General features: G+C 42.9%; 1 protein-coding gene across 1 annotated transcript in view; it reads left to right on the top strand.

Moving 5' to 3' along the window:
- The window catches only part of LASP1 (LIM and SH3 protein 1), a 198443-nt gene that overhangs the window by 40508 nt on the left and 135169 nt on the right, over positions 1-22766 (top strand). The window contains exon 2 of the mRNA XM_053697852.1: positions 6405-6499. Within this exon, the coding sequence (XP_053553827.1) occupies positions 6405-6499 (95 nt within the window). The remainder of the gene's footprint in view (positions 1-6404; positions 6500-22766) is intronic.

The following is a 22766-nucleotide window of genomic DNA, read 5'->3' on the forward strand; positions in this document are numbered from 1 at the left end:
GTTGGCGGCTAAAAATGCAGGATTTGCCATTTTAGAGCGTTATGGTTAAAATCGTGCTCTGCTGATGTGTCATCTAAGTCAAAGCTCTTGGCTATTCCTTTCAAGGGTAAGACCCTATTCGGGCCTGAGTTGAAGGAAATAATTTCTGACATTACTGGAGGTAAAGGTCATGCTCTACCTCAGGATAAGTCTTAAGATGAGGGGTAAACAAAATCATTTTCTTTCCTTTCGAAATTTTAAAGGAGTACCCTCTTCTTCCTCTTCCTCCTCAAAGCAGGAAGGGAATTTTGCTCAGGCCAAGTCCGTCTGGAGACCCAACCAGGCTTGCTTTAAGGGTAAACAACCCAAAAAGCCTGCTGCTACTACAAAGACAGCATGAAGGGGCGGCCCCCGATCCGGGACCGGATCTAGTACGGGGCAGACTTTCTTTGCCCAGGCTTGGGCAAGAGATGTTCAGGACCCCTGGGCACTGGAAATCATGACCCACGGGTATCAACTGGAATTCAAAAGTTTTCTCCCAAGAGGGAGATTTCTTCTTTCACGATTGTCTGTAGACCAGATAAAACGAGAGGCGTTCTTACTTTGTGTAAAAGACCTCTCTACTATGGGAGTAATTTGTCCCGTTCCAAGACTAGAACAGGGACAGGGGTTTTACTCAAATCTTTTCGTGATTCTCAAAAAAGAGGTAACGTTCAGACCCATTTTAGACCTCCAAGAGTCTAAACAAGTTTCTCAGATTCCCATCCTTCAAGATGGAGACTATTCGAACAATCCTACCATTGATCCAGGAGGGTCAATATATGACTACCGTGGACTTGAAGGATGCATACCTTCATATTCCCATCCACAAGGAACATCATCAGTATCTAAGGTTTGCCTTCCTGGACAAACATTTTCAGTTTGTGGCTCTTCCCTTCGGGTTGGCCACAGCACCCAGGATCTTCACGAAGGTTCTAGGGTCCCTTCTGGAGGGTTCTCAAGCCGCGGGGCATCGCAGTGGCGCCTTATCTGGACGATATTTTGATCCAGGCGTCATCTTACCATCTGACAAAGTCTCATACAGACATGGTTCTGTCCTTTCTGAGGACTCACGGGTGGAAGGTGAACCTAGAAAAGAGTTCATTAATTCCACAGACAAGGGTTCCTTTCTTGGGAACTCTAATAGATTCCATATCTATGAAAATTTTCTTGACGGAGGTCAGAAAGTTGAAGATTCTAAATACATGCCGAGCCCTTCAGTCCAATCCTCGGCCATCAGTGGCTCAGTGCATGGAGGTAATTGGATTGATGGTGGCGGCAATGGACATCATTCCGTTTGCTCAATTTCATCTCAGACTACTGCAACTGTGCATGCTCGGACAGTGGAATGGGGATTATGCAAATCTGGACCAGGAGACCAGAGACTCTATTCTCTGGTGCTTGTCGCCGGATCATCTGTCCCAAGGGACGTGTTTCCGCAGATCCTCGTGGGTGATAGTGACAACGGACGCCAGTCTACTGGGCTGAGGTGCAGTCTGGAATTCCCTGAAGGCTCAGGGTGTATGGACTCGGGTGGAGTCTCTACTTCCAATAAATATTCTGGAATTGAGAGCAATATTCAATGCGCTTCAGGCATGGCCTCAGTTGGCTTCGGCCAAATTCATCAGGTTCCAGTCGGACAACATTACGACTGTGGCTTACATCAATCATCAGGGAGGAACAAGGAGTTCCTTAGCGATGATAGAGGTATCCAAGATCATTCGATGGGCGGATGCCCACTCTTGTTATCTGTTAGCAATCTACATCCCAGGTGTGGACATCTGGGAAGTGAACTTTTTAAGCCGACAGGCTTTTCATCCGGGTAGTGGGAACTCCATCCGGAGGTTTTTGCCTCACTGATTCTCCGATGGGGCAGACCGGAATTGTATCTGATGACATCTCTGCAGAATGCCAAGCTCCCAAGATACGGATCCAGGTCGAGGAATCCTCAGGCCAAACTGATAGATGCCTTGGTCGTTCAACCTAGCTTATGTGTTTCCACCGTTTCCTCTCCTTCCCCAGGTGATTGCTCGGATCAAACAGGAGAGAGCTTCAGTAATTCTAATTGCGCCTGCGTGGCCACGCAGGACTTGGTATGCAGATCTAGTGGACATGTCCTCTCGGCCTCCGTGGAAACTTCCAGTGAGACCGGACCTGCTCATTCAAGGTCCTTTCCAACATCCAAAGCTAATTTCTCTGCAGCTGACTGCTTGGAGATTGAACGCTTGATTTTATCTAAGCGGGGTTTCTCTGATTCGGTAATCGATACTTTGATTCAGGCACGTAAGCCTGTCACCAGAAAGGTTTATCATAATATTTGGCGTAAATATCTTTTTTGGTGTGAATCCAAGAGCTACTCATGGAGTAAAGTTAGGATTCCCAGGATTCTGTCCTTTCTCCAAGAAGTATTGGAGAAAGGATTATCAGCGAGTTTCTTAAAGGGACCAATTTCTGCTTTGTCAATTTTACTACACAAACGTTTGGCAGATGTTCCAGACGTTCAGTCTTTGTCAGGCTCTGACTAGAATCAGGCCTGTGTTTAGACCAATTGCTCCACCCTGGAGTTTGAATTTAGTTCTTAATGTTCTTCAAGGGGTTCCGTTTGAACCCATGCATTCCATAGGTATTAAGTTGTTATCTTGGAAAGTTTTGTTTTTGGTTGCTATTTCTTCTGCTCGTAAAGTTTCTGAGCTTTCAGCACTTCAATGTGACTTGCCTTATCTTATTTTTCATTCTGATAAGGTGGTTCTATGTACCAAACCTGGGTTCCTTCCTAAGGTTGTTTCAAATAAGAATAGTAATCAGGAAATTGTTGTTCCTTCATTATGTCCTAGTCCTCCTAAGAAGGAACGTCTGTTGCATTACTTGGACGTGGTCTGTGCCTTAAAGTTTTACATGCAGGTGTCTAAGGATTTCCGTCAATCTTCTTCATTATTCATTGTTTTTTTCTGGAAAGCGTAGGGGTCAGAAAGCTGCTACTTCTTTCTTTTTTGCTGAAGAGTATCATCTGCCTGACATATGAGACTGCTGGACAGCAGCCTCCTGAAAGAATTACGGCTCATTCTACTAGGGCTGTGGCTTCCTCATGGGCATTTAAAAATGATGCTTCTGTTGAACAGATTTGCAAGGCTGCGACTTGGTCGTCTCTTCATACTTTTTCCAAATTTTACATATTTGATACTTTTGCTTCTTCTGAGGCTGGTTTTGGGAGAGAGGTTCTTCAAGCAGTGGTGCCTTCCTTTTAGGTTCCTGTCTTGTTCCCTCCCTTTCATCCGTGTCCTGTAGCTTTGGTGTTGTATCCCACAAGTAAGGATGAAATCCGTGGACTCATCCTATCTTGTAGAAGAAAAATAAATTTATGCTTACCTGATAAATTAATTTCTTCTACGATATGACGAGTCCACGGCCCACCCTGTTATTTTTTAAGACAGATTTGGATTATATATATTTTTTGTTAACTTCAGTCACCTCTGCACCTTTTGGCTTTTTCTTTCTCTTCCTAACTTCGGTCGAATGACTGGAGGTGGAGAGAAGGGAGGAGCTATATATACTGCTCTGTTGTGGTGCTCTTTGCCACTTCCTGTTAGCAGGAGGATAAATCCCACAAGTAAGGATGAAATCCGTGGACTCGTCATATCGTAGAAGAAATTAATTTATCAGGTAAGCATAAATTTTTTTTATTTTTTTTTTTCATGCCTCTTATACAGAATACCATTTTTAAAACGTTTCTAATTTACTTCTATTGGAAAATTTGTGTCGTTCTCATGTTATTCTTTGTTGAACAGATATCTAGATAGGTAGCGTTCACATGTCTAGAGCACTACATGACAGGAAATAGTGCTGCCATCTAGTGCTCTTGCTAATGTATAACATTGTTTCAAAACTGCTGCCATATAGAGCCCCATTTATCAAGGGGTCGGAGTGCCGTCGGCTGCAGGTTCACATAAGCGAGTGTATACAAAAGATTTAAGAACCACTTCTCCACCTGTTATGTGGTGAATGTCGACCCCCCCCCCCCCCCGGACTTTTCCAAAACGGGGAGATTGACGGCCCTTGCTCGTGCGGGATTGGCTGCTCATTACCAGGGGGCAGCATTGCACACTAGCTGTAGTGTGCAATGGTAAATGCCGCAGCGTATTGCTACCCTGTAGACTCGAATCCGGGCAGACAGGGGTGAAGCTGTACGCCCCTGTCCTCCTTACTTTCTTAAATCTGACCCATAGTGCTGCAGACACGTGCACATTCCTGAACTTGAATTTCCTGTTTTTCAACAAAGGTGAAGAAGAAACCAAATTGACATAACTTAGAGAGTTGTATGTTCTACCTGAACCATGAAATACATTTTGTTTTTGTGTTTTTATATCCCATTAAGTTCTTGGGGAAAGCCTGACTAAAACTGCCACCAAGTAAGCTGTCTTCTACTCCTGATGCTTGTTGATAAATCTGGAATTTAAATCACACACGGTGCACTTTTGTCAATGAGGGGACGTTTCCACCTCTAAACCAATAGTCAGGCTAGTCCTCTTACAGTGTTCTCTTTGCTAGCACAGCAACTGCTTTACAGGTGGAAACATCACCACATTGAGAAAAGAGCGCTGTGCCATGCGTGGTTGGAGGCGCTGACTTTAGCGAGAAACCGTGGCACAGAAAGGGTAGAGCACCCCTTCTATTTTTTTTTTTTTTTTTTTTTACAAACTCGCCTCTGAAAGTCCATTTAATCTTTAGTGATTTACCATCACTTTAAAGGGACATGAAACCCAAAATATTTATTTCATTGCTCAGAAGAAGCATACAAATTTAAACATCTTTTCATTGTATCCTTTGTTGAAAAACTTAGGTGCTGGGAGCTAGCTGTTAATTAGTGGCTGCAAATATGTGCCTCTCGTTATTGGCTTACTGATGTGTTCAGCTAGTTCCCAGTAGTTCATTGCTGCTTCTTCAGTAAAGGATACCAAGAGAATGAAGCTAAATTGAAAATAGAATTTTTTTTATTGTTTTTCATGTACCTTTTTTTTTAAAGATCATTCAATGCATGAAAATGTGCGAATGTGTTATGACCTATTGCATTTTTTCTTGCTTGTATAACCCCTGCAAAATCAGATTCAGAGTTGCAATGCGTTGCTGGGACCTAGCCGAACACACTGAGTACTGTATGTTTTTCAACAAAGGATGCCAAGAGAACGAAGACATTTTTATAATAAAAGTAACATATCTTTAAATTCCATGTCAGTAAATAAGGATTAGTCCCTAATACTACAAGTACTGTAAACACCAGAACAACCAGAAATAAGAACATAATTAACAATTTCCCTATCTCCTGCTAATAAAGTGCCTTATTAATATACCTGGCAGAATAGTCTTAAAGTGAATTAGTACACGTTTTTTAAAAACAGGGGCGCTTTCATTCATGAAAGTTTACATTGCAGCATATTTTTTAAATACTAACCTTCAGCAAAGCCGGATCGGCGATTCCCCTCCTGCACTTAAGTCACCGGCTTCCTCCAATCATGGCTCCCCCCCCCCCCCACCAGAGCGTACATCTCGTGAGGCCACACTGTGATTGGAGGAAGACGGTTTCGCCATTGCTGTGCTAAGTACAGCATGAGAAGCATGAGGGGATCGCCAATCTGGCTTTGCTGAAGAGAAAGGTAAGTATTTGTACAAAAACGCATCAATGAAAGTGCCCCTAATTCATGAAAGTGTACATTCACTTTAAGGTTGTTTGCTCTCATGATAAAATGTATACCTATTCTGGTTTCCTGGCAGCCCTCGGAAGCACAACATATAATAGAAAAGATCTGTTGTACCCCTGCAGCTTTCCATACCTGCTGTAAGGGTACATTTTGTCAGCTTTAAAGGCTGGCCAGGAAATTGAGGTGCCAGCTTCACTTTTTAGTGTAAAAATCTAATTTATTAGACCAGGGGGTAAAATACAAGGACATTTGTCTCCAGCTCCCTGGTTTATGTGCCTGTTAGTCCCTTACCACTGTCACATGGGACCTCATTATGTACTAATTCATCCTCATGTACCTTTTTAATTTTGGATGCTCCCCTGCAATGATAATCTCTTTTCTCTTCTCCATGCTGGACCTTTTGTTGCCATTTGCCCTGGTACCCACCAGTACTTGGCACAGTAGTCTGGGTGAGGTGTTAACTTGTAGCACCCTCTTTTGCTTTCTGCTAGTTTATACTTCTGCTTTTCCAACTTTATTACCTCAGGATTTTTCCACCACTTCCCTGCAATGCTTAGCTTTACCTATCTTTATGGCTTCTAGGTTACATATTTTATAAAGTATAAATCCTATAATGCCTTTAGAAAGCTTTCACCCAGATGAAGTGTGTTTTAATTGCTAATATTGTGACCTCCTTGTGTTTGCCTCCATTAGTTCTGGCACAAAGCATGCTTCCACTGTGAGACCTGCAAGATGACGCTTAACATGAAGAATTACAAGGGATACGATAAGAAACCATACTGCAGCTCGTGAGTAATGGGTTATGGGATCAAATCACTAGAAGTTCAGGCCTCCACTCACATAGTCTGCCACAGCTGTATAATATAATGGTAAAATACATCTACATATTATTCTAAGCTTGAATACATCATTATATCTTGCATGTATTCACTGTTTAATGTTCCTTTAACCTCCTCACAAGTGCTTGTTCTTTCTGATAAAGGGTTAGCATGACACTTAAGATAAAGTTGCTGCTGTCATCCTTACAGAGTGCGGCTCTGTGTGTGTATATGGTCCTGGTTCCTGGGTATTGTGAGTGGAAAGGGGCGGGGATAGATAAACCAGCCAGATTCCAGACATTCCACAGGCATGACATAGCTTCTCTCCCCAGCTGTCTCAAGCCATGACTGTTCTTGGGATACTGCTGAGGGTCTTCCTACAAATTGTTGCATTTTAGGACAGCACTCCCAAGGGAGAGGAACGAGTACATAGGAATGTATGGCTCCGGGCGTAGGCTGTTTGAAAGAGGAAAGAAAGCACCAATTTTCCCACAGAATCACATAACATTTAGGGCTAGATTTATTAAAGCCCTACGGCTGCAAGTTCTCACAAGAACTTTTTCGCCGTAATTTATCAAGCAGCGGTCACCAGACCGCCACTTCCCTAACCTCTTCGCCACCTCTAAGGTGGCGAAATTCAATCTCCTCGGTCTAGTCAGACCAAGGAGATTGACAGTTCCTGCCCGTGCTTGATTGGCTGTGCGCGGGCAGGGGACGGGATTGCACGTGAGCGCAAAATTGCGCTTGTGTGCAATGGCGAATACCTGCGGGTAATTTCGCCCGCCACAGGCGAGCTGAGGCATACAGGGGCGCGTATACGCGCCCCTGTCCGCCTCAGCTTTAATAAATCTAGCCCTTAGTGTTTGTATTGCAGCAAATGGCTTCTGGGTTATGATATAGAATGCATGCCCTTTGAAATTTGCTCCTTGTATATTGGCATTAACCCTTTGAGTGCTAAGCACTTTCCCGCCTGGGTGCTAAGGTTTTTTAAAGGGTTTTTTATTTTCTAAATTTTTATTTTATTTTATTTATTTCAGATCCCCAAGACTTACACTGTTGAAAAGTTAGGCGATTACTTTTCCAACGGTGGGTCTTGGGGGGTCTGTAGCTGCTTAGATGCCTGAGATACAGGCTTCTAAGAAGCATGCCCCCTGCTCCTATATATAACATTGTTAATGTTAAATAAAGTTGCGCGGTGACGTCATCACGTCATTGCACGTGACGTCACCGCGCATACCTTGAACCCCCGGCGATGCCTGTCACTATGCAGGCCCAATCGCCGGGGTAGGAGCGGGTGGGAGCCCCCAGATCTCCCTCAAGTTGGGAGAGTGCTAGTGACGGCTCAGAGCTGTCATTAGCACCAGAGTGGGAAACTCTGTGACGGCTCAGAGCCGTCATCAGCACTCAAGGGGTTAAAGGGTTTTTCGGGTCAAAATTTAAATGCACGTAGATGAATGACATCTTTAAATAGAAACATATTTGCAATATATATGTATCAACAAAAATGCTTCTAGTAAAAGTTATCACTGTTTTTGTGTTAACAATTTTTTTTCGGCACGCGTATGTGAAGGATAGCTGTATATTCGCAGTGCATCAACATTTTAAATACTGCAGCTGTTCAGAGCACTAGTGTTTGTTTCATGTCAGTAATTAACAAATTGAGTCATTACCAGATGAAACATGCACCTTAGGATCTCTGAGAAAGTGCTGTGTTTAAAATGCTGGTGCACGGTGCATACTTAAATACACATTTTAAACAGATATAGCTTTTGTTAGAAGCATTTTTGCTACTACGTGTATATTACAAAAATGCTTCTTTTCAAAACTGAAATGCATCCATGTTAATTCCAGTTTTGGCTGGAATGACCCTTTAACCCCTTAATGACAACTGACGTACCAGGTACGTCATGCATTAACTAACAGTTAATGACAATGGACGTACCTGGTACGTCAGTTGTCTAAGAGAGTGCTGGAAGCGATCGCAATCGCTTCCAGCAGCTCTCAGGGTATTGCAGTGATGCCTCCATATGGAGGCATCCTGCAATACCATTTCGAAGACTCCGATGCAGAGAGAGCCACTCTGTGGCCCTCTCTGCACCGGTAGCGATGGTGCCGGTTCGTTGGTGGGTGGGAGCGTAACAGGGAGGCGGGTGGGCGGCCCATCGCTACCCGGCATCCGGTTCCTAGAAGTGCAATGTGCACGCCGGGTGCCGGGAGCGTGCGGGGGGCGCGCGTGCGCACGTGCGCGATCGCGCATTAGCTGGCACTGACACTGACACCAATGAGGAGGGAAGAGGGGGGGGGGGGAAATATTTTTTTAAAAAATAATATAAAAGGATCTGGGAGGGGGAGGGGGATAGGGGTATTGTGGGGGGCTGCTACACTACAGAAAAAATTAAAAAAAGCAAAAGAACAAAAAACCCTTTTTTTTGGGGCAAATTGGGTACTGGCAGACAGCTGCCAGTACCCAAGATGGCCGCAATTAGATAGGGGAGAGGGTTAGAGAGCTGGGGGGGGGATCATGGAGGTTGGGGCTAAGGCAGGAGTCCATCACAGCTAAAATATTTTATTTTTTATATAAAAAAAACAAAAAACTCCTTTTATTTAGTACTGGCAGACTTTCTGCCAGTACTTAAGATGGCGGGGACATTTGTGGGGTGGGGGAGGGAAGAGAGCTGTTTGGGAGGGATCAGGGGGTGGGATGTGTCAGGTGGGAGGCTGATCTCTACCCTAAAGCTAAAATTAACCCTGCAAGCTCCCTACAACCTACCTAATTAACCCCTTCACTGCTGGGCATAATTTACGTGTGGTGCGCAGCAGCATTTAGCGGCCTTCTAATTACCAAAAATCAGTGCCAAAGCCATATAAGTCTGCTATTTCTGAACAAAGGGGATCCCAAAGAAGCTTTTACAACAATTTGTGCCATAATAGCACAAGCTGTTTGTAAATAATTTCAGTGAGAAACCTAAAATTGTGAAAAATGTAAAGTTTTTTTTTATTTGCTCGCATTTGGCGGTGAAATGGTGGCATAAAATATACCAAAATGTGCCTAGATCAATACTTTGGGTTGTCTTCTAACAAAAAATATATACATGTCAAGGGATATTCAGGTATTCCTGACAGATATCAGGGTTCCAATGTAACTAGCGCTAATTTTGAAAAAAAGTGGTTTGGAAATAGCGAAGTGCTACTTGTATTTATGGCCCTATAACTTGCAAAAAAGCTAAGAACATGTAAACATTGGGTATTTCTAAACTCAGGACAAAATTTAAAAACTATTTAGCATGGGTGTTTTTTGGTGATTGTAGATGTGTAACAGATTTTGGGGGTCAAAGTTAGAAAAAGTGTGTTTTTTTCCATTTTTTCCTCATATTTTATTATTTTTTTTGTAGTAAATTATAAGACATGATGAAAATAATGGTATCTTTAGAAAGTCCATTTAATGGCGAGAAAAACGGTATATAATATGTGTGGGTACAGTAAATGAGTAAGAGGAAAATTACAGCTAAACACAAACACAGCAGAAATGTAAAAATAGCCATTGTCATTAAGGGTAAGAAAATTGAAAAATGGTCCGGTCATTAAGGGGTTAAGGAGTATATTCTGGTATCCTCTGTACCTGCCACTGTTACACAGGATATACGTTTTTGTGGGTTGTTACAGCAGTACTGACTAAGCACTCGTTTTGCTATATTGTCTATAAATAGGCATAACATTTTGGAGAGGATGTGATTGTGGTCATTAAAGAACGGCCTTCTTTCTGAGGGTCTGACAGTGGTTACCTGTGTGTAGGCTTTACCACTTCCTGTCTATTTTGGACGTGATACAATGAGCCACTGTGTGGTTGGTCATTTCAAGATCATCGTGAAGAGATATATTTGTGACAGGCCATCAACAGAAGGATGGAAAAGTTTGATTTCATTTATAGAAACCTTGTGACTGTCTTAGACTGTGTAGGTGGAAGCTTGATACTTCTGCAAACATTCTGGAAAAATGCTGTCTTTTTATAAATCCTGGTGTTTTTAAAATTCAAAATCTGGTATTTGTGTTCTGGAGTTAAGCTTGGAAGTACTCATAACGTTATGACAATTTGGTCTTAACCCTGAAAGTAAACTTTTATTCACTAGTATATTTGCAGGCACAACATTATGTTTCTTAAAGGGACAGTAAATACCTAGTAATTTCTGTTGTGTTGCTAAAGAATAACAGATCAGCCAAGTCTTAATAGGTGCAATCACATATGTTGCGTAATTTTCAGTGCGACTGCTGAAACCCACGTCGCCCGTAAGTTCACCTCGCACATTGGGTGAATCACATAACACACGCCGCCATATGATATACTGGCGTAAGTAGGCCAAACTGGCGAGGCTCAGAAATATGCGCAACTACACATTTCTGGCGTCTCCAGTACTTTACGCCAGTATATTGCACACGCAATTGGTGATCAAAGAGTAGGAGTGTTTGTTTTGACTTCACACGTAAAAATTCAAACGGTGCCTTTCCAAAGGATCCCTGGTGGGTAATCAGGGTGTGCATTGTCTGTCAGGTGTTTTAAGGCTGCAGATGAGAGGTTGTACTGTTATGATTGGTTTAACACACTTGCAGAGGGCGGATACTGGCTTGATTTATTAAGTGGCCATGCAAGGGTTAAATGTGCGGCTGAAATGTATGTGAGTGCGCATGCATTAGGTGTTAAGCTTTCCAGGGACTTACACTGCTTTTTTACTATGCGCAAGTGTTGCTGCGCCTGCCTATGTGTGGCGAGCTGAAACTGGAGTAATATATATCTCTATTCTGCACGCGTAAGATCATGCGTTGCCTTTGTTATATCCACTGCCGTCGTCAGTTCTATGTTAGTCTATGGGAGTAAAAAATGTGCACGCCGTGTAAAATCTATGCGCGTAACTTGTGTGCTGCGCCGGGTTTGTGATTTTGCGATTTGAGAAAAAAATGGCAACGCTGTTTTTTGTGCACATCACCAAGTATGTGATCGAGGTCAATGTGTTTTAAAAAAGGGCTTTAGTCAGCAGACTACCAGGCCATAGCCATGAAGTTAGTATAAAATGCATTTATTTGCAGTTGCTATCAGTTAAAGCCGATTAGAGACAGGTATCTAGCAGAGTTGGCCTTGAGAAGTCGGCAAGGTGCTTTTCAAGTTCTGAATAGGAGAAATTGCACAATTTTCAGAGCTAAATTACATGAAAAGGGGGAAAATAAATGATAAAATATATTGCAAAGTAACTTGATTATGCGTAAATATTTTTATATACGAATCTCAAGGTTTATCAGACACCTGTTGTGTCATTTAAAGGGGCAATGTACTGTAAAACTGTTTTCTCCTTAGTGTGTTTTTTCTTAAATGGAAAGAGTCCATAGCTGCATTCATTACTTTTGGGAAATAAGAACCTGGCCACCAAGAGGAGGCAAAGACAACCCAGCCAAAGGCTTAAATACTCCTCCCACTCCCCTCATCCCCCAGTCATTCTTTGCCTTTCGTCCCAGGAGGATGGTAGAGAAGTGTCAGAATTTTTAATTTTTGTTTTTGTCTTATGGAGAGTAGTACTCTTCGGCATGGGACAGGAGTTTTAAGTAGTCCTGTCAGTCTCTCAGTGAGGGCTTGGATGAAAGTTAGTGTCCGGAGATGCAGGGAGTTTCTTTCTGCGAAACCATCCCGACTCACATTAACAGCTCCTCAAGCAATCAGCGCTGTCTAACTTCGCTTCGCTGCCTGCTTTCTTCTCTCAAGTCCATGGCGGAGGCGATGCTACTATCCGTCACACTTGAAAGGCTGTGTTCCTGTTCCACTGCATAGATTCCGGTAAGATTGCTTAATTTTACTTTATTTGTAATGTGAATGTTTCCAGAGAGGCTACCACCTTGCGGGTCTAACTATATACATAAGGGTCTCAGTGAGTCTCTTTTAGTATCTTGGAATCGAGGGTTAATATCCCCTGAGGGGGGTTATTGAACAGGGGGGGGGGGTTTATCATCATGTTTATGTGATTCAACCTGCTTATGTGCGATGTTTACTGGGCTCGTGGTTGGAACATTGAGGCCTTTGGAAGTGACGCAGCCTTTTAGTTGGGCGCGCTTGTTTGGACTGTACGGTTCACCTTGTGTTCGGGCGTGGCTACGTTCCGTTGTTCCATTTCCGCATTCCTGACCGTGTTGCGAAGGAAATGTTCTAGTCCGCAGGGATCTGGTCATAGGAGGTGGTGAGTGCCCCAGCCATTGGGGGTGTCAGATGCCGTTTTAGTTTTCACTACTCTAGTCCATATTTAAAGGGACACTCAGGTCAAATTAAACTTTCATGATTCAGATACAGCATGTCATTTTAAACAACTTTCCAATTTACTTTTATTAAAAAAAATATGCACAGTCTTTTATATTTACACTTTTTGAGTCACCAGCTCCAACTGAGCATGTGCAAGAATTCACAGCATATACGTATATGCATTTGTGATTGGCTGATGGCTGTCACATGGTACAGGGGGAGTGGAAATAGACATAACTTTGAAATTTGTTAGAGAAAAATCTACTACTCATGTGAAGATCAGACTAAGTGCTATGGCATTGTCTTGTTATCATGCAGTTGTTAATTATGCAAATCTACTGTGTTTACTGGTCCTTTAAATATCCTCTATCCAGATATGGAGGATTCTGATGCTGAGACTGTGTTAATTTCAGATTCAGTTAGAGGATTCTGATACTAAGACTATTTTGATTTCAGATTCTGTGTCCGGTGATGAATCCGGAGTGGCCTCTTGATGCCTGTCAACCAGTTTTGTTCCGTATGCCATTTGAGCGCCTGGTTCCTCAGGCTCGGGGAATCAAGGGACTGCTGAGCCATCCGCCTCTGGGGGTCCTGTCCTCCGAGAGGCGAGTTCCCTACCAAATCATACTTCTGCACATGTGGGTAACCCAGTTTATGGTTCCTCCATGCGAGGCGGCGTGTTTCCCCCGGAGGTTGCAGCACATTTTCGCTTCCACATAATGTTGGAGATTGTTTGTCTGCAGAGTCCAGATGTTTTTTTGAGAATGTGCTCGTGCCCTATTGTCCCGGGCCTTGCGCCTTGGGGAGGGCCTCTACAGTTCCCCGCGGGGGTATCTGTCCCTGAGTGTTGTGCCTTCCGTTATAGGATTACGCGCGGCTTTCGCGTGTTGCTCAGACATGTTTTTCAGTTATTGAATTACCCTATGGTTACCAGATACGGGGAATTTCAGTCTGATAATTCGAATGGTGCACCTTATTAGACATGTGAGGATGAAGTAATCTCCTGATTGTCATTTGTTAGAGATCTTTCCCAGTTTTGTGAGATAGGGCTCCGTTTGGCTGGTCCTGCGAGTAGGCCTGTGTCTTTTGGGCGTTAACCTCCGGGTTGCCTTATATTTTATTTATATACAATGGGATTGGATGTCTTATTTGTTTTTGTTTCCTTCGGGAACCTTCTGGAATGGATACTCTTTATTACTTCTGGACATGTTAGTCCTCTGTTAAAAATGTCTGTTTTCTGTTTTTTCCCCTACGAGGGAGAATTTATGCAGCTTGCCGGTTGGGACCCTAGGTGCAGGCAGGTCCTGTCGGGTTCGTTCGGTTTTGCGGCTGTTCAGACACGTGGCTCTGTTCTGCTCGGCTGGTTCGGTAGAAGTGCTAAATACTCAGGTTATCATTGTTTTTCATGTGGGTCCGTGAGGTGGGAAGGATTGTTTCAGTCCTTATACCCTTTAGTCATAGATGAGCGGGCAGGGGAGTTTTTCCACTGCATCACTCTAAGCTCTGATGAAATCAGATGTCAGAGTTTCCTTTCCCATTTGGTGGAGGGTGGGAGGGCTTAATGCCCCTTACCGCTGTTGAGCGGTTTGGCCTTCATTTTTAGGCCTCTGAATGTGTCCTTTTTGGGCTTGATCCAACAGCTTGTACAGCATAGCTGTCTAGCATGCGGAAGGTTGCAGTTTGATACCTGTTGCAGCTCTTGACACCTTGCAAGTGTACGCGTAGCTGTTTCTAGTATATCTAGTTGCAGCTTTTACTCTTGACTGAGTTCTAAGAGGCCTTTGGGTCTTCTTTCATTGCCTCTGGGTGAGTGGATCTCCTTTTAGGGATCTGTGCTTCCAGGTGATGATTGTTCCCTGCGGGGACTTTTGTTTAGCTCTGGGTTTTCCGGAGCTGGGTAGGCTTAGTGCCTTCTCTTCCTTGTGTCCTCTGCTTGTGCGAAGGTGTTTGGGAGACTGGACCTCAAGGTATCCCTTGGTTGTCCTGAGGCTCTGATAAGTATCTTCATATGACTTCTAGCCTTGTTCCTTGGAGCGTTGGACTTTAGCTAGGGGTGGTTCCTCCCTTTGGTCGGAGCTTTTGTGTTCTTCTCGCAATCCGGATTCTCTGGATATGCATCCGTACCCTTGTGTCTGGCTTTTTGGCAGGTTGGTGTGTTTTAGTTCTAGGGTAAGGTTTGCCTGAACTATTAGGTGCCCAGACCTGTTTTTTTTTTTTCCCCTGAGACTTCCAGTTGCCAATGCTTTGCTTGGCTTTTTTACCGACCCAGTCTTGGGTGGTTTTGGAAGCTTGGATCTCAGGGCTGGTCGAGGTGTTCCACGGTAGTGGGAACTTGGGCTATGTCCTTGCTCCATCTACCTCACCCGATTTATGGTCTGGTTTTCGAAGTATGTTTTACTCTTTGTCACAGTGTGGCTCATGTCATCTGTTGGTTAGCCTTGTGGCTTGAGCCTCAAGGGTGGTTGGTTCATACCCAGCTGCTGGCGCTGGATGTCCAATTTCTGGTGCGCTTTAGGGTTGCATTTCCCTGGTCAGCTTGAGTGTTCCTGGGGATTCCCTGCTCTGCAGGCGAATGGGTTGGCTGTGCCTCTGCTTGGCAAGCTACTTGTAGGGGGGTCCTTTTACTAGGACATCTGTGTTGGGAATTTCAAATTTTCCATTTGCCGGTGCATTTGGGCATTGAGGACAGTTGTTGCCCTTTCCGGCATCATCTTTTCTTTAAGGGATATTCTCCTCTCTATGGAGATTGAATCCTTGCTTGGGGCTTCTCCTGGATGGGAGGCGGAAAGGTGGGATTGGTTCCCCCTGGAGTCTTGCTGGCTCCAAGCAGGCTTGTTGGGCCTTTCTTTTAATAGATCCTTAGGTCTATGGCCTTGTCTGTTTCAGAGTCGAGTTGTACTTTGTGCTCTGTGGGGATGGTTGTGCTATCCTTACGCTTGTTCCTGTATCTGTTTCAGGATTCTTTTGTTTCCTTGTCTTGGATTCCGGAGGCTGGGTTGGTCCAGCTGAGTGTGGGTCTGCAGGTCAGGATGGCCGAGCGGTCTAAGGACCTGCGTTCATGCAGTCTCCTCTGGATGTGTGAGCTTGTTGAGTCTATCCTGTTAGCTTAGTCTGCTAGGGTATAGATTTTCCTCTCAACTTGCTCCATTGATAGAGGGTTCTGAGAGTATACTCTCCTTCTCGGGGGGGGGGGGGCATCGATTTTCGGTTTTGGTGTTCCCCTTTTCAGGGACCTGTGTGTAGGTCCGGCGACTTAGGTTGCCTGGAACGTGCCCTCTTTAAGGAGGTTGCTTTGCGGTCTATTTCTTGCTTGACTGCTTCTTCCTCGCAAGTATCCTCTGTGTCCTGTTGTGGACTCTGTGTTCACACAGAGTGTATACACACACACAAGTTTTTTTTTTTTTTTTTTTTATGTTATCCAGTGCATATAAAAGTTATGTTTACACTATACTGTAGTCTATTAGGAGCAGGATTTATCAAAGCAATTCTACTAAAATTGCACCTATAAATCCGCAAAGGACTGAATCCTCTGATTTATTAATGTTAAGTGCGCCTAAAATTGGGCAAGTCCAACTATACATTCCTATTTCTTCGTTCATGTTCGCCAAGGTGCACTGGTACGCTTAAAAAAAGGGTTACATTTGCTAGTCATAGTCAAGTTTCCTAGAGTCCACCTTAGCATTATGTAAAAGCTAGTGAAAAAGAAAGCACGGGTTAAAAGTAAAATATTAATAAGTACAGTATATACTCTTAAAGAGTGTGTGAATATAGTGTATTGAAAAAATCTGGCGTCATATATAAAATATAGTGTTAAATATAACATGGAAGTGACTGATGTGCCTGGGAGATATACCAGACTAGGTATACATAACGTACAGAGAGAAACACGGAAGAAGTAAAAAATTTAAAAAATGTATTAAAGTGGGACAACTATAATTAAAACAATATGTCAATTTAATAAAAAAAAAACATATATTACATCTAAAACATGAGTAAAGGGACGTCTCCCTTAAAGCAAATAACGGCTTCTAAATAGCCTGGTGCAAATAATGAGTTAGTACTTGTGCTTTTTAAAAGATGAAAAAATAGCCTAGGCCTTTGGCTAAGAGAAAATATCTTGACAATTCCAGTTAAAAGTTTCAATGCGGTTCTCGCATTACTGAGGAGAACAAGTACAGCGTGTTCTTAGCAGGTCGAGCTCACCGTGTGTGTGCAGTTTGGTGTTACCGGCTTATAGTTGATTGCGGCTTTTTATGGAGATTCCATGTGACCCCTCTGACGTCACGTATACGATCTTGGCGCCCTGAACAAACAGAGACTTTGTGTCTACAAAATCCTATTTAGGATACAATGTTGCAAGCAAATAGAATTGTTTCCTTTGTGCTTACCCCTATTCCTTAACAGAAAAGGAAGTCCTGGGGGAAATGTAGGCAATCTTGGCGGTCACAGAATGTGACTGTGTTTACTTCCTTTCGCTTGATAAAAGTAGTAGACAGTGCTGGAAATAATTCACAATGACTGGTGAACTGTGCTGGTGGACTTTGCGATCGCTAATAGCGACTATAGAGTTCTTGTTAGTTCTATTATTGGTACCAAAAGGCACAGCATAGGTAGAGTCCTATTAGGAAATCGTATCTCCTTAGATAAAGTCAAATCTTATTCAATGCAAAATTAGACAAAGTACAGGTGACAACAGTGCCAAGGTCAACGCGTTTCGCCCTTAGGCTTTATCAAGACATTATAACAAAGTTAAATGAAAAATGTATTGTGGTAACACACACAGTCTCGCCAAATGTGCCCTGCTAGCTCCCAGTAGAGCATTGTTTCTCCATAGCCTACCTAGGTATATTTTTTCTTCAAAGATTAATGTAAACGTGATAGAGCATGCATTTTTAAACCTCTTTGCAATTTACGTCTTACCTAATTTGCTTTGTTGGTATCTTTTATTGAAGAGTAAGACTAGAAAGACTCATAAGAGCTCAGAAGTGTGCACGTGTCTTTAGCACTCTATGGCAGCAGTGTTTTGAACATCGTATAACAAAGCTACAAATTAATGTTGCAAAACACTGCTGCCATAGAGTATTAAAGACACATGCACACTCCTGAGCTTTTATGAATGAGCCTTTCTAGTGTTACTCTTCAATAAAAGATGCCAAAGGAACAAAACATTTTTTTTTTTTTCTTTTTATTGGGGTTTCAACAAAGAATTACAAATATCGTCAACAGATCGGTACATACACTCAGTTTTGTAAAGTAGTACATTTTTCCAATTTCCATAGTAATTGCAGTTATAGATTCCAGGCTTATTCCCAAACACACACATACTAGCACTTCATAAATGTGCACCAAACTAGAAGCTCAAGTATAACCAGTTTAATAAACCTCAGTTTTCCTTAATATTTAAGAGATGATAAAACTTAAAATAAACCCCTATTATCAGTTGTGACTATTTATAAAGAGTGAATCCCCATATGAATAGTGTTGGCCTCTTTTGGACCAGTAATCATACCATATACTTATAAGGGGGATCGAGAGGGGGTTTGTATTAAGTAGTTAACGTGTAGGGCTGCTCTTGGACCCTTGGTGAAGATCAAATATTGAGCAAAAATTATAGGACTAAAATAATATTGTGTGCAGTAACAAATACCAAATAATGCAAATACTCATTGGAGGGTGTTATATATAAACAGATCCATATCGTATGGTGGTGTGAAGTGAGTAAACCATGAAAAAGCTTGTTTTAAGAGGGTTTACCTGGGGTTGAAAGGAAATCATACTGTTTTAGAGATCTGTATTATAATTTAAGATAGTCAGGCTGCTTACATAATTGGTTTACAGAATCTGTCATAGGAAATTCCTGTAATTTTTTAAGCATTCAGGAACTCTTTAGAAACTCTCTATAATCAGTAAGCTCCTATATGGCATCTAGGATAGAAAATGTACTCCCAATATTTGCAGGTATCAATCATATAGAGTCACTCTTGAACCTTTAGCAACTATATGTGAAAATCTAAACAGTATACTACATCATAAAATTAACACTATAAAAGAGAATCGACTATCAGGATGTTGGGTGAGAACGGTAAGAAATAAATCCGGTACCTGCTAAAGTACTGTCAAATATGGAGTTTGTATTCCCATAGGTAATTATGTGCATATGTAGGGTATATAACCCTGCAATTAACATAAAATAATATACTTAATAGGCATCAGGACAGTATGCATATTATGATGCATAGGTATGCTATTTCTCCAACATAGGTGTGTCCGGTCCACGGCGTCATCCTTACTTGTGGGATATTCTCTTCCCCAACAGGAAATGGCAAAGAGCCCAGCAAAGCTGGTCACATGATCCCTCCTAGGCTCCGCCTACCCCAGTCATTCTCTTTGCCGTTGTACAGGCAACATCTCCACGGAGATGGCTTAGAGTTTTTTAGTGTTTAACTGTAGTTTTTATTATTCAATCAAGAGTTTGTTATTTTAAAATAGTGCTGGTATGTACTATTTACTCAGAAACAGAAAAGAGATGAAGATTTCTGTTTGTATGAGGAAAATGATTTTAGCACCGTAACTAAAATCCATGGCTGTTCCACACAGGACTGTTGAGAGCAATTAACTTCAGTTGGGGGAACAGTGTGCAGTCTCTTGCTGCTTGAGGTATGACACATTCTAACAAGACGATGTAATGCTGGAAGCTGTCATTTTTCCCTATGGGATCCGGTAAGCCATGTTTATTACGATGGTAAATAAGGGCTTCACAAGGGCTTATTAAGATTGTAGACTTTTCTGGGCTAAATCGATTCAGTTTTAAAACATATTTAGCCTTGAGGAATCATTTTATCTGGGTATATTGATATTATAATATCGGCAGGCACTGTATTAGACACCTTATTTCTCTGGGGCTTTCCCAAAGCAGAGCCTCATTTTCGCGCCGGTGTGGCGCACTTGTTTTTGAGAGGCATGGCATGCAGTCGCATGTGAGAGGAGCTCTGATACTTAGAAAAGACTTTCTGAAGCGTCATTTGGTATCGTATTCCCCTTTGGGTTTGGTTGGGTCTCAGCAAAGCAGATACCAGGGACTGTAAAGGGGTTAAAGTGTTAAAACGGCTCCGGTTCCGTTATTTTAAGGGTTAAAGCTTCCAAATTTGGTGTGCAATACTTTTAAGGCTTTAAGACACTGTGGTGAAAATTTGATGAATTTTGTACAATTTCTTCATGTTTTTTCGCAATTGCAGTAATAAAGTGTGTTCAGTTTAAAATTTAAAGTGACAGTAACGGTTTTATTTTAAAACGTTTTTTGTACTTTATTATCAAGTTTATGCCTGTTTAACATGTCTGAACTACCAGATAGACTGTGTTCTGAATGTGGGGAAGCCAGAATTCCTGTTCATTTAAATAAATGTGATTTATGTGATAATGACAATGATGCCCAAGATGATTCCTCAAGTGAGGGGAGTAAGCATGGTACTGCATCATTCCCTCCTTCGTCTACACGAGTCTTGCCCACTCAGGAGGCCCCTAGTACATCTAGCGCGCCAATACTCCTTACTATGCAACAATTAACGGCTGTAATGGATAATTCTGTCAAAAACATTTTAGCCAAATTGAACCCTTGTCAGCGTAAGCGGGGCTGCTCTGTTTTAGTTACTGAAGAGCATGACGACGCTGATATTAATATCTCTGAAGGGCCCCTAACCCAATCTGAGGGGGCCAGGGAGGTTTTGTCTGAGGGAGAAATTACTGATTCAGGGAACATTTCTCAACAGGCTGAACCTGATGTAATTGCATTTAAATTTAAGTTGGAACATCTCCGCATTCTGCTTAAGGAGGTATTATCCACTCTGGATGATTGTGAAAAGTTGGTCATCCCAGAGAAACTATGTAAAATGGACAAGTTCCTAGAGGTGCCGGAGCTCCCAGAAGCTTTTCCTATACCCAAGCGGGTGGCGGACATTGTTAATAAAGAATGGGAAAGGCCCGGTATTCCTTTCGTCCCTCCCCCCATATTTAAAAAATTGTTTCCTATGGTCGACCCCAGAAAGGACTTATGGCAGACAGTCCCCAAGGTCGAGGGAGCGGTTTCTACTTTAAACAAACGCACCACTATACCCATAGAGGATAGTTGTGCTTTCAAAGATCCTATGGATAAAAAATTAGAAGGTTTGCTTAAAAAGATGTTTGTTCAGCAGGGTTACCTTCTACAACCAATTTCATGCATTGTCCCTGTCACTACAGCCGCATGTTTCTGGTTTGATGAGCTGATAAAGGCGCTCGATAGTGATTCTCCTCCTTATGAGGAGATTATGGACAGAATCAATGCTCTCAAATTGGCTAATTCTTTCACCCTAGACGCCACTTTGCAATTGGCTAGGTTAGCGGCTAAGAATTCTGGGTTTGCTATTGTGGCGCGCAGAGCGCTTTGGTTGAAATCTTGGTCGGCTGATGCGTCTTCCAAGAACAAGCTACTAAACATTCCTTTCAAGGGGAAAACGCTGTTTGGCCCTGACTTGAAAGAGATTATCTCGGATATCACTGGGGGTAAGGGCCACGCCCTTCCTCAGGATCGGCCTTTCAAGGCGAAAAACAGACCTAATTTTCGTCCCTTTCGTAAAAACGGACCAGCCCAAAGTGCTACGTCCTCTAAGCAAGAGGGTAATACTTCTCAAGCCAAGCCAGCTTGGAGACCAATGCAAGGCTGGAACAAGGGAAAGCAGGCCAAGAAGCCTGCCACTGCTACCAAGACAGCATGAAATATTGGCCCCCGATCCGGGACCGGATCTGGTGGGGGGCAGACTCTCTCTTCGCTCAGGCTTGGGCAAGAGATGTTCTGGATCCTTGGGCGCTAGAAATAGTCTCCCAGGGTTATCTTCTGGAATTCAAGGGACTTCCCCCAAGGGGGAGGTTCCACAGGTCTCAGTTGTCTTCAGACCACATAAAAAGACAGGCGTTCTTACATTGTGTAGAAGACCTGTTAAAAATGGGAGTGATTCATCCTGTTCCACTAAGAGAACAAGGGATGGGGTTCTACTCCAATCTGTTCATAGTTCCCAAAAAAGAGGGAACGTTCAGACCAATCTTAGATCTCAAGATCTTAAACAAGTTTCTCAAGGTTCCATCTTTCAAGATGGAAACCATTCGAACTATTCTTCCTTCCATCCAGGAGGGTCAATTTATGACCACGGTGGATTTAAAGGATGCGTATCTACATATTCCTATCCACAAGGAACATCATCGGTTCCTAAGGTTTGCATTCCTGGACAAACATTACCAGTTCGTGGCGCTTCCTTTCGGATTAGCCACTGCTCCAAGGATTTTCACAAAGGTACTAGGGTCCCTTCTAGCGGTGCTAAGACCAAGGGGCATTGCAGTAGTACCTTACCTGGACGACATTCTGATTCAAGCGTCGTCCCTTCCTCAAGCAAAGGCTCACACGGACATTGTCCTGGCCTTTCTCAGATCTCACGGCTGGAAAGTGAACGTGGAAAAGAGTTCTCTATCCCCGTCAACAAGGGTTCCCTTCTTGGGAACAATTATAGACTCCTTAGAAATGAGGATCTTTCTAACAGAGGCCAGAAAAACAAAACTTCTAGACTCTTGTCGGATACTTCATTCTGTTCCTCTTCCTTCCATAGCTCAGTGCATGGAAGTGATCGGGTTGATGGTAGCGGCGATGGACATAGTTCCTTTTGCGCGCATTCATCTAAGACCATTACAACTGTGCATGCTCAGTCAGTGGAATGGGGACTATACAGACTTGTCTCCGAAGATACAAGTAAATCAGAGGACCAGAGACTCACTCCGTTGGTGGCTGTCCCTGGACAATCTGTCTCAAGGGATGACGTTCCGCAGACCAGAGTGGGTCATTGTCACGACCGACGCCAGTCTGATGGGCTGGGGCGCGGTCTGGGGATCCCTGAAAGCTCAGGGTCTTTGGTCTCGGGAAGAATCTCTTCTACCGATAAA

Source organism: Bombina bombina, chromosome 1 (genome assembly GCF_027579735.1).
Source record: "Bombina bombina isolate aBomBom1 chromosome 1, aBomBom1.pri, whole genome shotgun sequence".
NCBI lineage: Eukaryota > Metazoa > Chordata > Amphibia > Anura > Bombinatoridae > Bombina > Bombina bombina.